This window comes from Metarhizium robertsii (assembly GCF_000187425.2).
Source record: "Metarhizium robertsii ARSEF 23 chromosome Unknown MAA_Scf_1, whole genome shotgun sequence".
NCBI lineage: Eukaryota > Fungi > Ascomycota > Sordariomycetes > Hypocreales > Clavicipitaceae > Metarhizium > Metarhizium robertsii.
The window spans coordinates 5,486,481-5,502,725 of record NW_011942149.1 but is presented as its reverse complement, the minus strand read 5'-3'; the positions used below and the strand labels follow the sequence as shown (position 1 = coordinate 5,502,725).

Sequence of the window (16,245 nt, the reverse complement as noted above, 5' to 3'; positions counted from 1 at the left end):
CTAGTCGTTGCCAAAGTTACCACCTACAATCTGTGTGGCATCGGAATTCGACTCTTGGCTTTTTAGTGAATCACCGTGGCTACGACCATTATCAGAAAGCCCAAGTAGCCAGGCTACATCTGCTTCTGCATGCAAAAGATCAGGGTGCTTTTCCAAAAATCTTTTGACCTGATGTGAAAGCAGTGACCGCTGGAGTGGTGTAAAGTTGGCCTTGCTGGATCCGTACGCAATGTTGTGATCTCTCATGAAACGAAAAATGTCAAATCCAATGTCATGTGTGAACTGAGCCTATAGACCAAGTTAGAGTTTCGGAACAAAAAAAGGAATACAATCCATTATAGTTTGGCGGATGAAGACTCACTCCTGGCTCAATCCTCCAAAACCAGTCATATGTCTGAAGCCGCTTCTCTTTTGCAAAGGGTCCATTGTTCCATCGCTGCAGCTGACGGAAGGTCTGTGGCGGTTCGAATGTGTCGCCACGAGTTGGTGAAGCAGCTTCCTGGGAAGTTTGTGATGGCTGACCTTGGCTGATGGGGTCCTTTTTCTCCCTGTGACGTAAAGGGACATCACCCTGGTGAACGACTTCATAAACACATGTAGCTGTGGTTGCGTTCGATGTCAACCGACGAAACTCCTCGCTCAAAGGCGCAGTGCTGAAAAACACCCAGTCGTAATTGTATCGGCTATTGAAGGCATCCTCTAACTGATGCATTGATGAAAGCAAAGGTTCAAGGTCATATTCATAGGCCAGAGTAACGAGGGCGGCTCTTGGAGTAACATCATCGGCGCGAGTAATCCGTGGATAGGGACTGTGAACATGTGAGGAGAGCCAAACGAGGAGCCATAACCGTGACAATTTAGCGAGCCATACGAAGTTGGGTGGCAAGGGAATACATTCTTTCCAGCTCGTCATCCTGCGATACGAGTTGAAAGGAAGGAAAGTCGTTACGAGAGACGGCGGCCTATGGGTGAGTAAAGAAATAAAGGGGGCAGAGGAAAGGAACAGAAGGGGTCAGGCGAAAAATTGAAGGCGGGTAGAAGAATAGAGAAGAAAAGGAATCGACAAGCAGCTCTCGGAAGCGTCTCTTCGATGCTGGCTGTCGACGTCGAAGGAAATGGTGGATGGTTTTGAAGAGAAGATGTAGAAGAGGAGTAAAAACTCGAGCCGAAGATGAGGTTTGCAGGCAGCAAGTGGATAAATGGATCCCAGACACGAGCTTGCAGATAACTGCGAGAAGCTAGGCAGGCAGCTGGCAGGGAGTTGACGGGCAGTTGGCAGGTAACCCGTGAGGATAACTTGCCTGAGGGCTGGCTGCCAGTCGAGGACTGGTCAATGTTACTAACCGACAGTCGTTCGTCTTTGCATTCATCCATAGCTGACGAAGGGCTGCCGTGATTCACCAAAAGACATCTGAATATCAGGCAAGTACGGCGTAGATCAGTCGGCATGAATATAGGCACGGATCTTTCAGATATTACCATCCAAATATCATTGGCTCTCACTCTTTTGTGATACCTGAGCCCGCGCTGCCGTCAACCACGCCACGACTGCTGACGATAGCAAAAAATTCGAGTAGGAATTCCGATTACGGGTAGAAGATTAGCAGGCACCAATAAAATCGCGATGAACAATGTATTCGTCTCATGTAGACACTAGTCCTTCCGTCGCCTGCAGGTCCAGTCACTCAGCTCTGTCCTCCAAACGCCAGAACGGGGGTTATCTTTGCTTCCCAAATCTTCGAAACAACCAAAAATACAATCCCAGTCGCATCCGGTGCCGGTTCAAAAACGTAAATTTACAAAAGCACGGTCCACCGTGCCATCATTCTACAATTGATCAACGTGCCAAGGATCCAAGGGCCGGCTAAGCCTCTACGTCCATGTTGTCAACGTCCACCGCGCTCTCTTCCAGGCTAAGGTCAAGGACCCGTGCGTACTGTGATGTCAACCGTTGCAACTCGCGATATTTGCCTGTGGATCTTGTTAGACACAGCACATAATATCCACAGCTGATGGGACAGGCACGACTTACCAAGAATCAAAACGACCCCTCTGATAAGTTCCTTGCGATTCCAACCACAAATCTCATCATCGACGCCGTACCATCCTTTGCCTTGCTGATTTTCGATGTGCTTTTCCCGCAGAATACCTCCCATTAGACTATTAAGAAGCTCCTCAACCTTGGGTCGGGTCCCCTCTGCTCCCAGGCGCTTGGCATACATGAACAGATACAGGCGAAACTCTTCTTTGGCTCCGAGTTGCAATGCGCCAGCAATACGATTTTCCAGATGAGCAATGCTGATGGTGCTTTCCAAATCTTCACTTTCTTTCCGCTGCATGACAGTCTTGATCATGCGCTGCAGAGCATACGCACGACCCTTGAGGAGAAACTCGTTCGTCGTGTGACGCTCCAGGAATGGTATAATACCAGAAGAGACGGTAGCGGTCGTGGTCTCGTCTCCAGTCTCCGTGGAAGTAGCCCCAACAGCTGTTGATTGTAACGCGGATATTGAAGAATCATTCGAATTCCAGTACTGAGACCCAACTGCCCACCAGGCTTCGCTCAGCCGCTGCCAGGTGTACATTTCCCGAGCATAGTAGAATCCATCGCCGTTAGTAAGTGTCACGACAATGTATCCGTTTGTGTTTAGATGAGCAGAAGTGACCCCCGGTCCAGGGCTCGCGGTGTGCTGGTTCAACGACGTGGTGGCCACATCGAGGATCGGTCCAAGTGACACTGGAGGATGCGGTGAAGCTTGCATTTTCAAGTCCCAGACATGCGCCAATCCAACTGCAGTTATGCACAACAGCCAGTGCTCTCGACATTCCAGAATGACTGGTTGGGATTCAAGTATAATAGGGTTCAGCAAACGCCTACCGGCGGGTGTCCATACGTGAACAGACCCGTCCTCACAGGCTGCCGCCCAAAAATTCTTGTTGGCAGTTACCAGGATAACGGCTCGGGGAAGAAACTCCTGCCATAGCAACTTTCCTCTCTTCGTGACCATGACGTGCGATGGATCCCGTGGGTTCGTGTCGTTTTTGGCTTCCATGATGATACTTTCTGGGGCCTTGGATGCATCTTCGGAAGTGCCATCCGGCTGTAACACCCCTCGATCCATTGGACGGAGAATATGTGATCGAATCCGAGGGACTGCCAATCTCACTTGAGAAAATGATATTGATGGATTTAAAACTGCTGGGCGCAGAAACTCGGGCGTAGGGACCACTCCATTCTGCACTAGAGTAAGAGCGGCAGGCTCTACGCCATCAATGCCGTTGGTAACTATTGGCAAAGGACCTATTGCAACTCGCCTGGCCGCAGGTTCTTCTTCATCCTCGTCGGCCTCTCCAGTGACAGATTTTCTCTTATTTCCCAGGAGCATGGAAGCGATGCCACCTTTGGGTAGTCCGTCGAACGGCTTGCTGAGATCTAGAGTGGTTTGTGGGGCATCATTCTGCGTGGTCTTGGTTGCTGTTGAGCCAACTAGCTGTGTCTGGGGCAACGAGGACTGACCAGTACCGGACGACGAAACAAGAAGTGGTGCAACACGTTTCTTGCCGTCCTTGCCAATCGTGACTCGTGACTTTAGCTCTTTGACGCGGTCTGCGATCTTGTCTGCAGCCTTGTCTGCAGCCTTGTCCTCTTGCTCCTCGCCAGGGCTTTTGGCCGGCTCGGAGCCGCCATTTGTGGCAGTGGCATGCTTCTCCAATCCAGCCTTTGTACCATTTGGAGCCGGGGTAGACTCCTTTGGCGTATCTGATGGCAGGTCTCCCATGAGCGCACCCATCCTCGACTCGACGGCTCTAGACTCTCCAGCTTTGCTGTGCGTCTCCAGCAACAGGCCATCCACGTCCTCGGGCATGCCCATTCCTTTGCGAGACGCGCCATATTTCTGCAAAGCCCTCACGTTTTCTTCGGTTTGAGCAACCCAACCGAGCTCTCCTTCCTCAAACTTGACGACCACAACACCACCATCTAAGCTGGCAGCGAAAAGTGTCTGGCCATCGGGAGCCCATGATAAATCAGATATCGATTTGCTGCTGAGATCTTGAAGGACGACAACGGGCCGCGATGTATTCGTGTTCCATATGCAAAGGGTCTTGTCTTGACCGGCAGTGGCGGCGACAGTGACGAGCAACGGATTAGAAGTTCCATTCGACGTGGCATTTTCATCTGGTTTGACCGTGTGGAAGAGTCGTGGGGAGAACATGCAGACTTCGGTTGGCGCTTCGTGGCCGATCAGGTTGATCTCGCTGTCCCACCTGGTGCGCTCGATGATGGCGACTGAGCTGACAGGGCCGTTTACGGCATTGGCGGCGGCGATGTGATTGCCGTCAGGGGACCATGAGCACCGCCGAAAGTACGTGGTGAGGGGTGAGCTCTTGAATGGTGCACTGATTGTGGTCTCGAGGACAAAGTTGTTGATCATGTCGTGTTGTGTAGAGTTTGGGGCCGGGGGCGTATAACGGAAAATTTTAATGGTTCGGTCGTCGCTTGCCGTCGCAAAGAACTTGTTGGCAGGGTCAAACGTGATACCCTTGACATGGCTCTGATGCGCCGGGATGGCCTTGAGCTTCTCGAACGTGTAGCCAGACCAAACAACGACCTTGGAGTCGAGCCCGACGGACACCAGCAGGGACGAGTCCGGGGACCAGGCCAAATCCTGAACATCGTTTTCGTGGCCAATGAGTCGCTTGTACGTCTTCCAATTTTCTGCGGGCGGAGGGTCGTTGTTCCCAAAGGCGATGGCAGGCGCTTTGTCCAGATGGTATACGCAAATGAGCTTGTCGTCGGCACCGCTGGCCAAGTACCGTCCATTGGGGGAAAACCGCACAGAGTGAATTGTCCCCAAGTGATGGCTCATGTGGCAGAGCTGGCGCGGCTTCGTGTAGCTGGCATCTTTCGCATTGAAGATGGCGTCGGTCGACCAGACTCGAACGTGGCCATCACCACCGGCGGTCGCGAGTCGTTTGCCATCGGGGGAAATGTGACAGCTATACACCTCAAAGTCTTTCTGCTCGCCACTGTGACTCAGCCACGAGGGCTTTATGATGTGCATGTCGGCGGCGCTCGTGGCATGGGCTCTGGCAATGATTGAAAAGGTTGAAGGGTGGTCAAGAGTGGGAGCATTGAAGCTGTCAAGTCAGTTCAACCAGACCGGACTGCTTGGCGGCGGCGGCGGCGACGACGCGAAATGATTTGATAGGCGCGGCGGCGCGTGCTGCGGTCTGGTGCGTCTCAGCGCGGGCAATGGTCAACTGGTGCCAGGCGCTTGTGCGCTTCTTTCCGGCCTAGTCAAGGCCAGACCAGACTTGACCCAACATGGAATTCCGACGTCGCAGGCATTCACGGACTCGTCGACTCCTTCCACCGCATGCTCTGGACCTCGCATCCGGCACAATCTCGCCACCACCTACTTAAGTAGCATACATGAGCATGAGCCTGTGAATGGACAAAGTGAATGAGCTTGATGGCTTCAATGTCTCACTTGTGGTCTGACAATGCTGCTACTATCGGTCCATCTGTGAAGCGCCATTGTTCGCTGTTGGGCAGCCGAATTCCGGCGCATCTGACATGACTTTGTGTGAAATGATAAGTACTCGTCCAGCTCCGAGATTCAACTTCTGTTCGCCGCAAAATGACACATCTCTTTTGACTTTTGCGGATATGCAACCAGCTTCATGTGTCACCATCCTTTCTTCTCCCCTTCATCGTACTTGAACTGCTTCCCACAACCCACCCTGCTCTACCACGAACGAGCATTGAACCAGGGCCATAGATTCCCGTCAATCTACTCCAGATAAACTGTCACCCACTCTTCAAGGTCAATAAATCAATGAATTCAAAAAAAAAAAAAAAAATACCACTGAGGCGTAAAGACTACCCAGCATGGGAAGACAAGAGACATCCATCTCGAACTAAGTGAATTCCCTGTAGCTAGAATAATGTGGGAAAGCTATGCAGATGGAAGAGACATGGAGCAAGTAGAAGCTGAATATTCACACCATCCTCTACATCTACCTAACTGGTGGTTACCTAGCTGCTAGTAGCACCCAAAGACTTTGCCTCGCTCGGTTGTACTACCTCACCCTGTTACACATTTAAGCAGTAATATCCATCATACTTCTCCTGAACTCGACATCATTCATGAATAGATAGATGATCACTCCCACTATCACAGACGATGGATACATGAGCAATGAACAATGCCCTCGACTCAGTATTTAAGCCATGATGTTGCCGCAGCATACCGACTGGAAGCTGCCCATCAGTCTCCCTCCCTCGACGACACCTGCGAGCAATAGCACGAGATCGACCTTTTTCTTCCTGAACTTTGTGACGAAAGAAGATGGCAAAGAATTTCGGTATAGAGATTGAATTTATGCTGGCTGGAAGGCCATCTTCCGCCATCCTACACCCACGCTTATCCGGCGACGATCGCTGGCCCGACACCGAAAGCCACCACGATATTTATAAGACGTACTCTGCGAGCCTGGATACTTTGAAAGTATGCGAGGTCTTGACAAGCTGCAACCTTCCGGTCGCCTGTCGCATTAACCCAGGCGAGCTTCAGGATCCCTTGACCAAAACTCCTGAAGGGGATCTGGTGGAGGATATCGACGGCACTTACGTCACACGCACAGGCAATCTTGAAGACCCTGAACATCCCCTTAGAAAAGCTGAAATTGGGCATGTGTTCCGGGTATGGAACAAAAACTTGGCCAAGGAGAACTTCCCGGGTCAACAATATCACCTTGGTCAGCAACACCAGTTCCGGTTCTGGATCGTGGGCGGCGAACATATCCCCAATAGAAGCAACGAGCGTCCTCCGACGGATCATTCTTGGAATGGAATGGAAATAAGCTTGCCAGTCATCTCGGATCAGAAAGAGATAGATGCTGGACTACCGACTTTGAAAGGGGCATTTGAGGCGCTGAGGGACAGCCTTCTGATCAACCTTACCTCAGATTGCGGTCTGCACATCCACGGCAGCCCTTCGTCAGGATCAATCGATCTCCAACTGGCCAAGAAGGTGATTGCTGTGATTCGCCTACTTGAGGAGCCATTCATTCAGAAAATTTGTCATCCGGTTCGACGCAATTTACCTTCCGTGGAACCCATCGGCAGTATGTCAATCATTGGGAAGAATAGCAAGGGCGATGAGACAGAGACGGCACCGTCCGTCGGAGGCTTCATACAGACCATTGAAGGCTTCCGATCTAAGCTGCAAGACAGGTCTCCAGACGAGCCCGTCGCTTTTCGATTCATGGAGTTCTTATTTGCATCAAAGACAATAGACAGCCTCCGGGAAGACTTGAAATCGGGGGCGTCTGGGACGGAGACGCCACATCGATGTGGCATTGCAATCAGTCTCCTGGGAACTGTGGAATTTCGATACCCCCAGAGCTCGTTTGACCCCGAGTGGCCTGCCTTTTGGGTGAAATTGATGCAGAAGATTTTCCAAATCTGTGCTGAGCCCGACGAAGCGTTCTCTGCAAGCTTCGAACGATTATACGAATTGGGCACTAGACAGCAAGCACTGGGCTGGGAGAGTTGGTTGGAAGAACTGGGCCTCTCTTCTCAATACAGAGAAGTCTGTGCTCGTCACATGGATGACGCCAACTCTCCACGCAAAAACGAGATACTGCCAAAAGTTAGCGGTGTATAACGTGTGGCGGGCTTGCTTTTCTGGACGAATACTGGCTTTGGGTTTTGGAGAAGTATGGAATGGCAGTCTTTGTCTCCACTGTACAGACCCTTGGGAACGGGATGGCTGTAGTCATCGGAAGAATGGAATGAAATTTGGTAGTTTTGCTCAAAAACTGACTGTGGGCTGTTTGCCACGAGAGATTCCCCTACACGGATTGGATAGATTGGATGGATTTGGTAAAGGGGGTCCAAAATAGAGAGTTATTATTTTTATTGAACCAAAAAATACTCACATGCAACTGCATTAGCATCATCAGATCGCACAATTTGTGAAAACGCGTTGCACTCGGTCATTGATATAGGGTAGTTATAAAGTATTGACGTAGTTCTTGTGTTCATGTAGAAAGGACAATAGAACGAGGGCCGACCTAGCAGGGAAGGAATGGGCCCCACTAGGCTGTCCAATCACGTCATGCATTTTGCCACCATTGCTCACTCAATTCACGATTTATAACCCAAGTCATGCATGGCTCGTGTCAGATACACTTGAGCTTTCCACCATTACCGTTCCTGCTGCCGCCTTGACTAGCCGTCATCAGGAAGTCGCTGGGAGACCGCATCTACTGGTTTGCGGGAGAACCATGACGACAGTCCAACCCGAAAGTCATGGTTTTATCTCATCGTCTCCCAGCTCCAGCCCTTAGATGACTGGGGTCCTATGTGAAGCGTCACCAGATGTATTAATGATATAGACTGTGAAACAAGGAGGAACTCTTCTTCAAAGCCCTCGAAAAAGTTCGACGATAATGCAACAGACTGCCTCCGGGTCTCTCTGATTGGTTACCATGGATCGCGACTGGGAACAAGACCAGAGCGCCGATGGCGAAGGAGGCGAACATTTGGTCGAAAAGATGATCGCAGCCGCTCAGGAAGCAATGCATACCGAGCAGACGGCTGAGAGACCTGAGTCAGAGGTCATGACTGAAGAAGATGCTTTGAAGAATTTGACGGGAACCGTAAGAGATCAGGATGATTTGGAGCGAGATATCACCATTCAGGCGAGCGCAGCACTGATGGAAGCCGAGGACAAGAAGGACCAGAATCGTATGGCCAAGCTGGACGCCACAAGACAAAGACTACAATCTCAACTGGACAAAGAGAAGAGACGCTTAGAGAGAGTTGCTGGTAATCCGTATCAATCGCGCAATGTGCAAAAGGAGATTGCAAAGCTGGAAGAGGAACTCGGCCAAATTACGGGCGACATTGCAGATTTTCAAGCACGCATTGATAAACGACACCAAGAGAACCAATTAGATACTGCCACTCATTCCAAGTCCAAGAGGCTTGCTGGCGAAAGTCACCGAGAGTATCTTATTCGAACAGGAAAAATCACTCCGTTTGCTAAGGTGGGAGGAGCCCGCCCGGAAGGAATAGCTGGCCAACTGGCCGACACGATATTGGAGGCAGAAGAAGAGGCAGCCGCAGAGCAATACGACCAAGAGGCTGAAGGGCCGACTTCACACCAGCTGCTGCGGCGTCCGGGTTTCATCGATGACGTCGTTGTAAAAGATATAAAACCGTCCGAATACACCGTAGAGAGTGAGTTCTCACTGCGGCCAAGAAAGAAGAGGCGGACAGAACGGGAGCGTAGTTCATCAGCAGATTTCGAGCCAGACCATCTGTCGGGGTCAGAATCTGCTGATTCCACAGTTTGGCAACAGGGGAATGAAGATGATCTTATTCGACGCGAAAATCGCAAGCAGAAGGCCAAACTCAGAGCACAGGAGCAGGAAGAAGTTGATCTCAGCAAACTTGATGATGGCAATGAAAAACTTTACAAACGAAGATTAAAAGATTGGATTTTGAGGAGAAGTAGAGCGAGGCGGGCTCGTCGGCAAATGGCGGACAACGAGCATACTTCAGCAGAGAGTGATGAGGACGAGGACGAGTGGTTGAAACCATCACCAGACTATCTCGATCATTACATCAATGACGAACTCAAGTTACCTGGTGATATTCACCCATCCTTATTCGGGTACCAGAAAACTGGTGTTCAGTGGCTAGCAGAGTTATACAAGCAAAATGTTGGAGGAATCATTGGCGACGAAATGGGTCTAGGTAAAACCGTGCAGTTGATTGCGTTCATCGCTGCCTTGCATCATAGCAAAATGCTCGAGCGTCCAGTTATTGTGGTTGCGCCGGCGACCTTGTTGCGACAATGGGTAAGCGAATTCCATCGCTGGTGGCCTCCTTTGAGAGTATCGATTCTGCACTCATCGGGTAGTGGCATGATGAATCCTCAGTTTGAGGATGACTACGACGTCGAACACTACCGCCCAGTGGCAAACAGGTCCTTGAATGCGGCGAGGAGCATAGTCAGAAGAGTTGTGGACAAAGGTCACGTTCTTGTCACAACTTACACAGGCCTCCAGACCTATGCAGATGAATTGCTCCCAGTGGAATGGGGCTATGCTGTACTGGACGAAGGGCACAAGATTCGAAACCCCAACGCCGAAATAACTGTTACTTGCAAGGAATTAAACACTCCAAACCGAGTGATATTGTCCGGTACACCCGTGCAAAACAACCTGACCGAACTCTGGTCCCTGTTTGACTTCATATACCCAATGCGATTAGGAACTCTGGTCAATTTCCGGACACAATTTGAAATACCCATTCGGCAAGGAGGTTATGCCAATGCGTCGAACCTTCAAGTCATGACAGCCGAAAAGTGCGCCGAGGCACTCAAAGAGACCATCAGTGAATACTTGCTTCAGCGCTTGAAGATTGACGTAGCAGCGGATTTGCCCGAAAAGACGGAACAGGTTTTGTTTTGCAAGCTGACCGAAGGGCAACGCAAGGCGTACGAAACATTTCTTGGTTCAGATGAGGTATCAGCCATTTTGAACAGACGACGCCAGTCACTGTACGGAATTGACATTTTGCGAAAAATTTGCAACCACCCAGACCTATTGGACAAGAGCCTGGGAAGCAAGACCGGCTACAATTTTGGAAGCCCAAAGCTCTCAGCTAAATTGGAGCTCACCAAGGACCTGCTACAAAAGGTCATGATACCAAACGGCCACAAAACACTGCTCTTCTCACAAGGTAAATTAATGCTCAACATTATTGAGAAATGCATGCGCGAATGCAATATAAGCTACTTGCGTTTGGATGGAGAAACACCAGTCGATCAACGACAACCAATGATTGACAGATTCAATACCGACTTATCCATTCATGTCTTTCTCATGACAACCAGAACCGGAGGTTTGGGAACAAATCTTACAGGTGCTGACCGCATCATCATCTTTGATCCCGATTGGAACCCGTCTACAGATCTACAAGCTCGGGAACGGGCTTGGAGATTGGGGCAGAACAAACCAGTCAAAATTTATCGACTCATGACCGAAGGTACGATTGAGGAGAAAATCTACCACAGGCAAATATTCAAGCAATTCATGACAAACAAAGTGCTTAAAGATCCCAAGCAGCGAAGCTCATATGATTTGTCCGATTTGTATGATTTGTTTTCGTACAATGCTGGCGACCAGGCTGCGGCTCAACGAAGCGACGTGTTCAAAGGAGCTGAGGTTGATATATCAGCCAACACTGACGGGGAAGCTGTTGCAAGGCAACGCTTGGCACCAATCACCAGCGTTGGGCACAAGGAAGGAGATGTTGAGCAAGAGGAGCTTTCAAAAATGAGAATTGTTGCTGCCATGGAGGACTTCCAAGAAGACGATTCCGCCCATGACGAAAGACGGATGCTGGAAGGCATTTTTTCGCGGTCCGTGAATAGCGCATATGATCATGAACAAATTGTCAATGGCCCACAGAAAGCGAAAGCAGATATCCGTGTGCTGCGTCAAGAAGCCAACCAGGTGGCGCGTGAAGCTGCCGCTCACTTGCGGCATGCTGCTCAGGAGGCTCGTCGTGTACCAATCGGAACAGTTACATGGACCGGCGAAGTTGGATCTGGGGGAAGACCTGGTGGGAATAGACGGCGCGGAGGCCCAAGTTCGGCCGGTATTATGAGCAACTTGGCGAACCGGCAGGGCTTGGATGGCGGCAGTGGCAGTAGTTCCCGATCGGGAACACCCGGACTGGACAGGAACTTGAAGGCTAAAGACTTCGTCACCATGATCAAAGCTTTCATAAACAGACAGGGTGGACGAGTGCCAAGCAAAATGCTGGTGGATCATTTCAATCCTTATTGTCCAGGGAAGAAACAGAGTGACGAGTTCAAGACCGCCCTCGATAGAGTGGCCATTTTGAACAAAACTGGCGGTACAGGAAGAGGAATGTGGTCTTTGAGGCCAGGAGTTGAATAGTGAACTGAACTCGAAGTAAAGTTGGGGTTTCGCATGTACTATTTGTCAAGAACATGGGAGTTGGAATTTCAAAGACTTGACGGTACAGTTAGCTTATGAGAATATCATTTTACAATACAATACATTTTGGTTGAGCATAGCCACCACACACATCACAACACGTTGAAGACAAGATCTCGAATTGGGAGTACTGTTTCATGGGCCTGCTTCGGGGGGCGAATTCATATCCGTCTACCTAGCAGCTCGCCAAAACACCCGCTAATCGGATGTGACAGAGCACAGTAGAATGGGGACCAGGCGCTATGGCCGTTCCCCTCGTTTTTCTCAACGCCAAAGAGAAACCAGATAGCGAAACTCCAGTCCAAACCAAGCCATTCCCACCTTCGAGATGACGCTCAGAGACGGCGACCACGGCGACCGCCCTTTCTGCGAGTAGAGTCGGAGGGAGTAGGAGTAACGTCCTCAATACGGCCAATCTTCATGCCAGCACGGGCAAGGGCACGGAGAGCAGACTGGGCACCAGGTCCGGGGGTCTTGGTACCGTTACCTTTACATGTACCACATTAGCAATTGTTCTCTCGCCCTCAGTAGCAATGGCGGGGTAATATCAACATACCACCAGTGGCACGGATCTTGATGTGAAGGGCGTTGATGCCCAGCTCCTTGCATCGAGCAGCGACGTCCTGGGCAGCCAACATGGCGGCGTAGGGGGAAGACTCGTCACGGTCGGCCTTGACCTTCATTCCACCAGTGACACGGGTGATGGTCTCGCGACCACTGCGCATCCTGTTAGCACCGGACCTTTTTGTTTCCAATCGCGATGACGAGCTCTACGTTGGCGCTCGAACTCTGCTGTTTCGGGGGAGACCAACCTGAGATCGGTGACGTGGACGAAGGTATCGTTGAAAGAGGCGAAGATTCGAGCAACGCCAAAGACGAGCTCGCCTGTATAAACGGGTCAATGACCAATTCCTAGACTTCCAAACAAACAACGCAATTATGCCATTTGCCGGCATGGATTGCAAATAATAAACACGTACCGTCGCGGACGGAGGGGCCTAGGGAGATGTTCTCCTTAGGAGCAGCGGTTCTCTTCGGAGGAGCCATTTTGGGATCGTCTGGTTTCTCGACACTGGCAGTTGGAAATGCAGAACAAATCTTCCCATCATGACTGGCGCTGTAGTGGTGTGGGTGCGGGAGAGGGCGGGCTCCTAGTGGGCGGTGGGCAGCGGCAGAAACACGAGAATTTTGTGTGTGTGGCACAAAAAACCTAACCCTATCTTCGAATTTTGGCGGAAAATCTCCACCTAAATTTTCATGCTCCACTTCGGAAAGAGAAAAAGGACCAACCTACTCGCCATTCCTGCGCTCTTCCTTTCCCATCCACGCCAATACTAACCGACTTCACCAAACAGTCAGTCGCAAAAATGGGTGCCACGTATGTTGATTCTCCCTGAACGCCCTTTCGATATGGGCATCGAGCCCGGTTCCGAGTGCTCTTGCAGATTGTTCGTGGTCCTCTTGCTGGGCAGTCCATGATGGCTTTCGATTTTGACTGAGCCCTACATCGTGGGAAACTGCCAGCTCGATCTCTCTCCGGTGTCTCCCTTGGTCATTCAGGCTGGAATATTGCTTGCGGGCTGAGAGATGATGCAGGAGGTGTTGGAGATGAAGAATGTGCGCGTCAATTCTTCACTCTTAAATTTATTGTCGCTCAAAGGCACAAGTTGCGGATTTTTCTGTACATTGGCCCGCGACTATTATTCCTGAACATCTTGTTTGGGGTTGTTGTCGGATGAGTGCGAAGGCAATGGGGAGCTTGGGTTAGCGAGAAATTGTTGACCCGAGATCCTATCCTATCTCACCGATTAAATTCAAATTCGAGTCAGCCAAAGCAGAGAATGTCGCGCTACAGCTACAGTTCTCTCACCGGCGCTCTTGTTCATACCTTGAGTATGCCGGACCTCGTACTAATCTGATTTTGTGTAGTACCGTCCCTACCCAGGAGCAGATCCTCGTCCCTGAGACGCTTCTCAAGAAGCGTAAGTCTCAGGAGAAGGCCCGCGCCGAGCGCACTGCCGCTCTCCAGAAGAAGAAGGCTGTATGTATTCTCTCTCCGCATTTTCCTGGCATTATGATGCACAACATACCTATCAACTAGACATTTGTCAATGCTGTTGATCTTTATACCTTCTTTCGGGTCTGATTATTCGCCTGACCAAAAGTTGCTTTTTTATACATTCAAAGTCGCGAACTAAAAGCTAACTTGCCCAATCAGGCCAACAAGGAGAAGCGTGGCGTCATCTTCAAGCGCGCTGAGAAGTACGTCAAGGAGTACCGCGATGCTGAGCGTGAGAAGATCCGCCTGCACCGCGTTGCCAAGGAGAACGACTCTGCCTACATCCCTGCTGAGGCCAAGTTGATCTTCGTCGTCCGTATCAAGGGTATCAACAAGATGCCTCCCAAGCCCCGCAAGACCCTCCAGCTTCTCCGTCTGCTTCAGATCAACAACGGTGTCTTCATCAAGGCCACCAAGGCTACCACCGAGATGTTGAAGATTGTGGAGCCCTGGGTTGCTTACGGTTACCCCAACCTGAAGACCATCAAGGAACTCGTCTACAAGCGTGGTTACGGCAAGGTCGACAAGCAGCGCATTGCTTTGACCGATAACGCCATCATTGAGGAGTCTCTCGGCAAGTACGGCATTGTGTGCATGGAGGATCTCATCCACGAGATCTACTCCGTCGGCCCCAACTTCAAGCAGGCCTCCAACTTCTTGTGGCCCTTCAAGCTGTCCAACCCCACCGGTGGCTTCCGCCCCCGCAAGTTCAAGCACTTCATTGAAGGTGGCGACCTTGGCAACCGTGAGGAGGCTATCAACGCCCTCGTCCGCCAGATGAACTAGATATAGTAACGAAAAGTGGCGTAGCTTTTACGACTGGATTTGGTGTGGTATGGACAATGGGAAAATTTATTTAACGGCATGGTCGCTCGGCGTTTCGTACATTACAAGGTTTAAGGGTAATTGATTCCTTGATGAATGACACTAGAGTTCTGCATGCCACATTGTGATCTGCCTTTGGTGTTTAAGTGATTGACTTTGGATGTACCTGTGACGAGCCATGCGAATGCTTTATGCCTACATCCTGCTGCGGTGTCTGTCTGGCACTGAAGGTACGGCTGCAATATGAATATGGTCCCTGTCAGAGTAGGCGTATGTTCTAATATATCTAGTTCTACAAGGTAATTATCATATGCGGGGAGCAGGAATAGTCGCCGTTCCTGTCACCCTTATAAGTTGCAGCTGAAGGCACTGTACTGTACCCCAACTCAGGTTACGTTTCGTAACTCTATCCTTTTGTTATGGGACTATTGTCCCATACCACTCCTATATCCCATGAGACGCCAGTCGATCTGAGTAAACACTAACTCTTAGTTTTACTGCCCGTGCGTGAAGCCTCATTGTGCGCATGCTACATCTTGATATCGAAGCTTGTACCACAACCACAGCTACTTGTAGCATACGGATTGTCAACAATCTTAAATTGTGACCCAATCAATTCCATGGTAAAGTCCACCTTGCTCCCCTTTAGCAGATCCAGAGACGGTTCGTCCAATATAATTCTAGGGCCATGCTCAGATGAACTTGTCGTGTCCGCTTCGTCCGAGAATTGGAAGATGGTGTCGTCTTCGTTTACAACTGTCGGCCATTCTGCCGTGTCTTTCGGTGGTATGGTGACTAGGCTCATTAGATACTGAAAGCCGTGACAGCCCCCGCTTTCTACCTGGATGCGAAGTGCGAGATTGGGATTGTCGTCCTTTTTCATGATTTGTGACAATCGCTGCAACGTAGAAAACATTAGCATGGGCGCCCTTCGGACATTGAATACCAATTGCCAAACCTTTGCCGCTCTTGGGGTAATTTCCAACATCATTTCATTTCCATCTTCGTCTTTTTGAGGGTTAAGCACACACACTGTGGCCTGTCGAGCCGCTGTCGCCGTGAAAGTTCGCTTCTGCGACTGCCGTAGACCACCGCTGAACGGGGTGCCTCGCAAGGACGCACGCCCTGCACGGGTAGTTTTCGTCGACCGTAAGAGAAAGGCAGCGTGGCAATGGGTTGTCGAGACAGTTCGGGGAAGTAGAAACTCCAGAGGAGCGGATGATCTCGCAGCAGCGGTTGAGTAGCCACGCTTCGCGATTTGGATGAACGACCTTGCGGCCGATGCGCCATTTGCACAGCCAACGCTGACCATG

The 16,245-nt window shown here is 50.5% G+C and overlaps 7 protein-coding genes across 7 annotated transcripts; 3 read left to right on the top strand and 4 right to left on the bottom strand.

Moving 5' to 3' along the window:
- Positions 1 to 913, bottom strand: MAA_01905 (glycosyltransferase family 15 protein; the record flags this gene model as incomplete). The annotated part of the gene is made up of 2 exons (XM_007819903.1): positions 1 to 288; positions 362 to 913. 2 exons carry the CDS (start codon positions 911 to 913, stop codon positions 1 to 3), a joined length of 840 nt encoding a protein of 279 aa, XP_007818094.1.
- Positions 914 to 1,864: 951 nt separating this feature from the next.
- Positions 1,865 to 5,063, bottom strand: MAA_01906 (TUP1-like enhancer of split; the record flags this gene model as incomplete). Its single annotated transcript, XM_007819904.1, has 2 exons — positions 1,865 to 1,971; positions 2,033 to 5,063. 2 exons carry the CDS (start codon positions 5,061 to 5,063, stop codon positions 1,865 to 1,867), a joined length of 3,138 nt encoding a protein of 1,045 aa, XP_007818095.1.
- Positions 5,064 to 6,353: 1,290 nt separating this feature from the next.
- MAA_01907 (uncharacterized protein) lies at positions 6,354 to 7,673 on the top strand (the record flags this gene model as incomplete). Its single annotated transcript, XM_007819905.1, has 1 exon — positions 6,354 to 7,673. One exon carries the CDS (start codon positions 6,354 to 6,356, stop codon positions 7,671 to 7,673), a length of 1,320 nt encoding a protein of 439 aa, XP_007818096.1.
- An 826-nt stretch (positions 7,674 to 8,499) lies between these two features.
- MAA_01908 (transcription-coupled repair protein CSB/RAD26) lies at positions 8,500 to 11,988 on the top strand (the record flags this gene model as incomplete). Its single annotated transcript, XM_007819906.1, has 1 exon — positions 8,500 to 11,988. One exon carries the CDS (start codon positions 8,500 to 8,502, stop codon positions 11,986 to 11,988), a length of 3,489 nt encoding a protein of 1,162 aa, XP_007818097.1.
- Positions 11,989 to 12,383: 395 nt separating this feature from the next.
- On the bottom strand, positions 12,384 to 13,095 carry MAA_01909 (Ribosomal protein S11; the record flags this gene model as incomplete). The annotated part of the gene is made up of 4 exons (XM_007819907.1): positions 12,384 to 12,535; positions 12,605 to 12,765; positions 12,861 to 12,933; positions 13,029 to 13,095. The coding sequence occupies 4 exons, from the start codon at positions 13,093 to 13,095 to the stop codon at positions 12,384 to 12,386; spliced, it is 453 nt and encodes a 150-aa protein (XP_007818098.1).
- A 320-nt stretch (positions 13,096 to 13,415) lies between these two features.
- MAA_01910 (60S ribosomal protein L7) lies at positions 13,416 to 14,893 on the top strand (the record flags this gene model as incomplete). Its single annotated transcript, XM_007819908.1, has 3 exons — positions 13,416 to 13,426; positions 13,978 to 14,089; positions 14,267 to 14,893. The coding sequence occupies 3 exons, from the start codon at positions 13,416 to 13,418 to the stop codon at positions 14,891 to 14,893; spliced, it is 750 nt and encodes a 249-aa protein (XP_007818099.1).
- Positions 14,894 to 15,461: 568 nt separating this feature from the next.
- On the bottom strand, positions 15,462 to 16,244 carry MAA_01911 (iron sulfur cluster assembly-related protein; the record flags this gene model as incomplete). Its single annotated transcript, XM_007819909.2, has 1 exon — positions 15,462 to 16,244. The coding sequence occupies one exon, from the start codon at positions 16,242 to 16,244 to the stop codon at positions 15,462 to 15,464; it is 783 nt and encodes a 260-aa protein (XP_007818100.2).
- Between the last annotated feature and the right edge of the window lies 1 nt (position 16,245).